At 49.4% G+C, this 7,420-nt stretch overlaps 1 protein-coding gene across 1 annotated transcript; it reads right to left on the bottom strand.

Moving 5' to 3' along the window:
* Window positions 1-250: 250 nt before the first annotated feature.
* On the bottom strand, window positions 251-6,042 carry COPRS (coordinator of PRMT5 and differentiation stimulator). The gene is made up of 4 exons (XM_003414528.4): window positions 5,942-6,042; window positions 3,584-3,653; window positions 1,404-1,625; window positions 251-689 (listed from the first exon to the last, which is right to left on the bottom strand). The coding sequence occupies exons 1-4, from the start codon at window positions 6,038-6,040 to the stop codon at window positions 520-522; spliced, it is 561 nt and encodes a 186-aa protein (XP_003414576.2). The 5' UTR covers window positions 6,041-6,042; the 3' UTR covers window positions 251-519.
* Between the last annotated feature and the right edge of the window lie 1,378 nt (window positions 6,043-7,420).

Genomic DNA, 7,420 nt, shown 5'->3' with positions numbered 1-7,420 from the left:
TTTCTCCATCAACAGGAATAGAAATTAGCCACAAAGTCACCAATTTCTCTTGGATTTCAATTCCTGGCCAATAGTGCCAGACCTACAGAGAAGCAAAAACTAAAAATTTACTCTCTTTCACAGAGTAGTTTTAAGTCTCCAAGTATTTCAATCCTTAAAATATAATCCAGGGACTTTAAATGAAGGAGTAAGGCCTTGCTCAGAAGAACCTAACTAAAAAGGTGGGGGAGAAAAAAGTAGACAAGGCATATTGGGTTTTTTCTACCTTTATTTATAAAGAGCACAATTCCTCCTCCGGACACAGACACAAACACTCACACTTTCAAGGGGGAACCCACAAAGAATGAAACAAGAGAACAGGGAGAAGAGTGAGGGCCTTATTTAATACCAGTCTGCGCACCCCAGACTCAGGGATCACCAAGAACGTTTTCCCAGAATGACATCTGACCTAAAAACAGCGAGAGAGACAACTTCACGAGGTAACCCCCCCTCCACCCACAAGGCAGAAAGGCTTCACGCTCAATCTTCAGCATCATCAAACTGTCCCGTTTCAAAGACCATCTTGGAATAATGGGGTATCAGTGGAGGTGGATGGTGCCAGCTGGGGTCATAGACCATGTCTCCTTGTGGGGCACAGCACACCCAAGGTTTGACCTCTTGAGAAATGCTCCCCTGGATGTCGTCAGCATCTGCAGGCAGTTTTAAAAGACAGATTAAAGGAAGGAAAACCAAAACCAAACCAAACGCACTGCCGTCGAGTCCATTCCGACTCACAGCGACCCTGTAGGACAGAGAACTGTCCCATAGGGTTTTCAAGGAGCGCCTGGTGGATTTGAACTGCCAACCTTTTGGTTAGCAGCCATAGCTCTTTAACCACTATGCTACCAGGGTTTCCTAAGCGGGGGAGGAAAGGTAGAAATGGACAACCAAAAAATATACGTCTAAGGGAAGACACTTGGATTTATCATTTGAAACACGCACACGTGCATGTATGTGCACATTCACGTGCACACAAACGCACACTTTGCACTTTCCTGAAGAACTGCAAATACGCTCATGCTAAAGCAATCCATAGTTATGCCTCTCAAGGGTTCTTGACAGTGCAGAAGTAGTGAATGGATAGCAGAGCACTTTTGTCTATAGCGGTTCAATTCGCTCAAAGATGTTTGGAAAGAGTAACACCGTTTTTATGTTAAAACAAACTGAATACTCTAAGAGTCAAATGTAAAATTTACATGTATTTTTGTAAATATGTAAGAGAAGCTGTCAGAGAAACATCACACTTGCAGCACATATCTGGCTAAACTTATGGATGTGGGTTCCTCCTCCGAACTGTCTGCTGTTAAGGGTAGTAGCAAAGTCTGAGAAGCCCTGGCCTAGGACCCCAGAAATCCCACACCTACCATAGGGATTCCCTTGATCCATTTTCAACTCCAAGTCCCAGTCCTCATTAAAAAGGTCAGCCGTTGGTTCCTTGGGCAGGCAGCCGGAAACCCCTTTTGGCTGCTCCCAGGCATTCGGTTCCCCATCAAAATCCTCACCATCCAAAGCAAAGCCTTCCTCTTCAAAATGGGAACCCTCGCCGTGGACAGGACAATCATTAGGGATGCTCTGTGTTCCTCTGGCTAAGAAATCAATAAAAGGAAGGTCTTAAAACAACTGACAAACCAGAGAAAGCCTAGTCTTGCATTTGGAGGGCGTAGGGAAAGCATGATTGGTGGTGTGGAGCTGCTGATGTTGTTAGTCGACATCTAGTCAATTCGAACTTATGGAGACCCCATGTGTGCACAGTAGAACTGCTCCATAGGGTTTTCAAGGCTGTGACCTTTTGAAGCACATGACCAAGCCTCTCTTCTGAGGTGCCTCTGGGCGGGTTTGAACTGCCAACCTTTTCACTAGTGGTTGAGTGCTTAATCATTTGTGCCACCCAGTGACTCCTGGTGGGGTGGGGAGAGGGCGTAAAAAAATCACTCATATCTAGCTTTGTAAGGGATTTGGAAAATAATCTGAAAGACTTACTAAGAGGGCAAAAGAATAAGTATACAAACTTTCTAGCCACCTGAGCACAAAAATAATTTTATATTCTCAGACGTAGGGTTGATCATTTATTTTAAGTAAGATGTTTTCCCTTAAACAAGGCCATTACATGCCAAGTCTTGTAATCCGTGGCAGGGAGCCAGGCACAGTTTTTATTTTCAGGTAGCATTCATACCACTGAGGCAAAGGGCCTCTGACAAATGCCACACTTTCACAACACAAGCCTGAATTGAATGTTTGCTCTTCTATCCCTCCCTTCATCCTCAAAGCGCATGTCAGACGTGAGCGCAGGGACAAGCAGAGAGTAGCAGAACACAGCTAGAGGGACAGCAGAAGCTGCTACCATGGCTCTCGCTCCTGACATCAGGGACAGCTAGAAGGTCAGTTTTCAAAAGCTCTCAAAATAGTGAAAGAAAGTTTGGGGAAGGATAATGGACCTCCAAGCATATGGTGCTATGGTGATGCCAGTTCAGAGGTAGGGGAGGACTCAGCCTCAGAAAGGTCAGCCTATCAACACTGTAACAGTAACAATAACTATTAAACAATGAAGTAACAGTTAAGGGCAAGAGGGGGCTGCGTAGGTTCATATCCCAGTTCTGCTAATTACTAAATATGTGACTGAGACAAAATTTATTTAACTATTTTGTCCCTCAGTTTCTTCATCTGTAAAATGGAGACAAGGTTGTTATGAGAATTGGAATTGAGAGGGGAGGGGAGGGCAGGGGAGGGGAGGGAAGGAGAAGGGAGGGAAGGAAACGAGAAGGCAGAAGAAGGTAGAAGAGGGGAGGGGGAGGGCTGGAGGGGGAGGGAGAAGGACAAGGCAGGGAGGGAGGGGAGGAGTGAGGAAGGAACAAACTAACACTGTTCCTGGCACACAGTGAGCACTTAATGCTAGCTGCTCTGACTGTAACTGTTATGTGCTTGGTGCTTTCTCTAGCACAGCACTGTCCAATAAAACTTTCTGTGATGATAGAAATATTCTATAATTTGTACTGTCCAACAGGTTAGTTCTAGCCACATGTGGTTACTGAGTACCTGAATTTTGGCTAGTGCAACCGAGGAGCTGAATTTTTCATTTAATTAAAATAGCACTGGTTGCTAATGGCTATCGTATTGGGCAGCATAGTTCTATATCCTTTCACCCAATCTTCAGAGCAGCCCTCTGAGGTAGGTATTCTTACCCCCATTTAAAAATGAAGAAAGGCTAAGTGACTCATTTCTAAGGCCACGAAGCTCAAGCTCAGGACTATCTCACCCAGGGCTAAAATTTAAAAGTTTTGCCCTGCTCCAAAGATACTCTTTCCATTGTTCCATGCTGTTTCTCTTAGTGGAAGCAAGGGGTTTATGTATAAGAAAAGTCCAGGGCTTCCCTTAAGGAAGCTCCGTTGGGCTCCCATCAAGGACACTGTTGAAACAGTAAGCAGAGACAGCAGCAAAGGGAAGGACTGGCAGGAAAGAGCAGGTAACAAGAAGCATAGGGAATGCCCGTCTAGTCAATCCCCTGGTTTCTGCCAACATCCATCTCAGTCTCTGGGTGTCTACTTACCTAGTCGACCTGTGGCCTTCACAGTCTCCCTCTCCATCGGGCAGCAGTGGTCATATGTGGCAAAGCCCATCTGTAGGAAGAAGCAGCAGTTACCTGGAGATTTGGGTATCTAGGGTATGCACGTTATTAAGCTACTGTACCTCAGCTCCAAAGCCACACATCTAAATTCTGCTTTGTGATTCTCGGGCTGGAACTCTGCAACCTACTTTTCTGCTTTGTCCTGTTAGACTTGGCTAGGCTGGAAGGAGAAGGGACATGCTCCTTCCTAGTCCTGTAAACATCACCCCAGCAATACTTCTTCACCCCAGCAGCAGGAGTGCCTTTCTACAGCAGCAGTTGAATCCAGTTTATGGTTTTCCCAACACTTGCAGAAAGGGCCTCATGGCTCACCCCAGCACTTGAGGCCCCTCTTCCAAGCTTGGAGCACTAGTTGAGGCAGTCCCCTCAGAGACAGGAATTTCAGCTCTGCAAGGCTTCACTTTTACGTTTTAATCTTTCCCACCGCACCCCTTTGTTCCCTCAGTCCTAGTGCTGGTAGCTATTTCCTGTAGTTGCTACCTGCTTATTCATCTTTTACCTTCTCAGTTAGTACCTAGATAACAACTTTACATCTAGTTAACGATGCTCTCAAATTCTCTGTTCAAATAGGTAGTGTGGTTTCTATCTCCTGGCTGATGTGTCGGGGGAGCAGGGCTCTGGTTCCTCTGCATTGCTGAGCACTGAAGGAAATATTTCTGACCTAACTGGAAATCTTCTCCCCTCAGCCAACCAGAAGCATCTGTGTCCATCACTCAAAAGTTACTGAAATCGTATGGCCTCCAAGACTTCTTTCTAGGTGGAATAAGAAACACTCACAGCCTGCAAGAGAAGACTGATTTCAATACCAGATGTGCTGTTCAGAGTGACCAGTCAGGTGGCCATGTCACCTCAACCATCCTGCCTGGGTTTCTATTCTATAGAAACTGGAGGTGATGTTACCTCATCATAAGCAGGAGGCTCATGCTAACATTTATGGAAACACCTAGTATGTAGCAGGAATGTAACATTTGTTGAATTCGAGTCCACTTCTCTTTTCCCCCCATGTGTAAACTGAACTTGACACCTGCCCGAGACCTAAGCATGCAGAGTATTAGCATTCATGATCTAGTCATGCCTGGATTTAATGATTCAATTCCCTCCCAGTGGTGACAATCCTTGGCCACTGCTGCCACCTGCGAGGTCTCTCACCTAGACTACTGCAAGAGACTCCTAACTGCCTCCCCCATCCCTTCTTACCCAGCCTTAGCGTGATCACTACTGTGATCAAAAACCTACAGCCCTCCACAGAATCAGCTATGGCATTCAGCCCCAGCCCCGTCAACCTGTGCAGCATAGTTCTCTCTCTCCCCTCTGGGACCCAAGCTCCAAACCGTTTGCCATGCATGTTCTCGTCTCAACACCTCTGCAGGCACCAGCACCCTCTCACCTTGGAGAGGAAGGGCACATCCCTTCCTACTCTGCCCGGGTAAATGCCTCTCATCCTATTCGGCGCTCCCAAATATTTTATCACTGTATTTTTCACATCATACCTTGGTTAAGTACCCTCTTTGATTCTTAATAAGTATTCCATTCATTCATTCAATTAATACTGGAGTGTCTGTCTGTTACCTACGTGGCAGGCACTGTGCACTCAACCAAGGCTTCTAGCCTCAAGGAGCTCAGCGTCCAGCAGGGATCACAGACAGCCAACTGTGCAGGTAGTAACTGTAATAAAGGTCTTTGGAAAACCAGAAGCTGTCTGGTGTATAAATGAAAACAAGTTTCCGAAAACACTGCGTCAAATGGGGTGTTTTGGTTCCGGTATAAAAGACGAGAGCGCATGTGGCCTCACCGGGTGCTCAGGGTTAGCTGAGCATCCCCGCCAATGGACATGAGTCCCTAAGGACATTCCTCTCGGCGCCGCCCTCACCTGGCCCCCGCCCAAGCCCCCCACAGCAGCTGGTTTCCGGGGCTCTCGGCCATCAGCATCACCTCGCACTGACCGAGCACGCAGAGCCGTCCCCGTGAGCCTGCAGCCTTCCCTCCCCACCCGACGCGCCCGCCTACGCCCTCACAGGTCCTTCCCCGCAGCCCCGCAGCCCCGCAGCCCCGCGACCCCGCAGCCCCGCGACCCCGCAGCCCCACGGCCCCGCGGCCCCGCGGCCCGGCCGTTTCCAGCTCTAGCGCGCGCCCAAACGGCGCTCGGCATTCGCGGGCGGCCCGCACCGGGCCAGAGGCGCTTCCCCCGCTTCGCGGCCCCAGCCCGACCCGGCGCGGCGCGCCCCCCACTTCCCGACCCGCCGCAGGTGGTGGCCGGAGCGGCCCCGGCGCCGCGCTCACCCCCGGGCTGGGAGGCGCCTCCCGCGCGCTCGATGGCGGCGGGCCCCGAGGCGGCTCGGCCGCCCCCAGCGCCTGGGCCCCGGGGGCCTGAGGGTCCATGCCAGGCGGCCCGCGGCTCGGCGCCCTGGACGCTGCTCGGCCACGTGACGCCCCGGCCTGGCTGCCAGCCCGAGGAGACGCCGCGGACGGCCAATCAGCCGGGGGCCGGCCGAGGGGGCGGGGCCGGGTCACGCGGAGGCCGGGGGCGGGGCGTGGGCGGGGCGAGGCGGAGCGAAAAATTCCTCCCCCGCCCCCACCCCGGACCCCGAATGGGAAATAGGCTGGGATGCTGATTTTTGTAGCTCCCACCAGTCCAGCCCCTAGGACTGAACGACTGACTACGTCTGCAATGCTTCAGTTTCAAAGGCTCGAATTTCTGTATTGAATTACCCAAGGGTCTACCGACTAGTAACCCCAGCTCTCAAAAGTTTCAGTGCAATTGTATAGCTCCAACCACATTTCACTTTTCATCTCATTTCAGGAGGGCTCCTACGGAATTCAGGCTGGAAATGAAATATAACTCACCCACAAATGGATGAAACAACTCAGCAGCCCAGTGACTCCACCCTGAATTAATGACAGTCTTTAAAATTAACCAGTTTGATCAAAACAACCAACTCCTGCTATGTGCTGGACAAGGTTATTGACAGTCATTGCTCTAAACGTGTGATGTGAGGGTAGTCTGACCCCCCTGCCCCGTTGCTCAGCTATCTTTACATGCTGAAAGCCTGGCGGTCTACAACACAGTTATTCCCATTTTGCCTTCGAGGTCATAAGAAGGCGCTCTATGATAGGCAGGCTTGAGCTGGAGATACGGCTAGTCTAGTACTCTAAAACCTGCCTCCCTACACTGTCTATGCTCTACTAACACACCTGCTCAAGGTGATGACCACATGTTAACATTTAAGTATCAGAGAAGCTGGAAGCTGGGACTCCTGGCTCACCAAGCAACCTTACCACACCTTTTGGGAACTTAAATTAGCCTATTCCTTACCTCCCTGAAGAGTGTATTGTTTGTAAATAAGGCATTTGAAAAAGTTTAACGGTTGACACTTACTATTCGGTGTTGGTTTCTATTCTCTCTGTAGCCTTTCCTACAGGGAAATGAATGTGACCAATTAATGTGCTGTGTTCTGCTGACCCGGTCAGTGTCCCCAAGTCTGATGGCTCTAGGTTAGCAATGTCCAACTAAACCTTCTTCGATGGTGGAAATAGATGTCCTGTCACCTGTGCTATACTACATGGTGGCCACTAGCCACGTGGTTACCAAGCACTGGAGATGTGGCCAGTGTGACTGAGAAGCTGAATTTTTAAATAAATTTTAACTTAAGTCACCACACATAGCTAGGGGCTACTATCTATAAGCGTGCAGCGCTCCATGAACTAGCCAGATGCATTTCATCCCCTGCAATGGTGGGAACCGTAGACATGACCCACCTT

Source organism: Loxodonta africana, chromosome 18 (genome assembly GCF_030014295.1).
Source record: "Loxodonta africana isolate mLoxAfr1 chromosome 18, mLoxAfr1.hap2, whole genome shotgun sequence".
Lineage (NCBI taxonomy): Eukaryota > Metazoa > Chordata > Mammalia > Proboscidea > Elephantidae > Loxodonta > Loxodonta africana.
The sequence above is the reverse complement of the archived record's forward strand: the minus strand, read 5'-3'. Positions and strand labels throughout refer to the sequence as shown.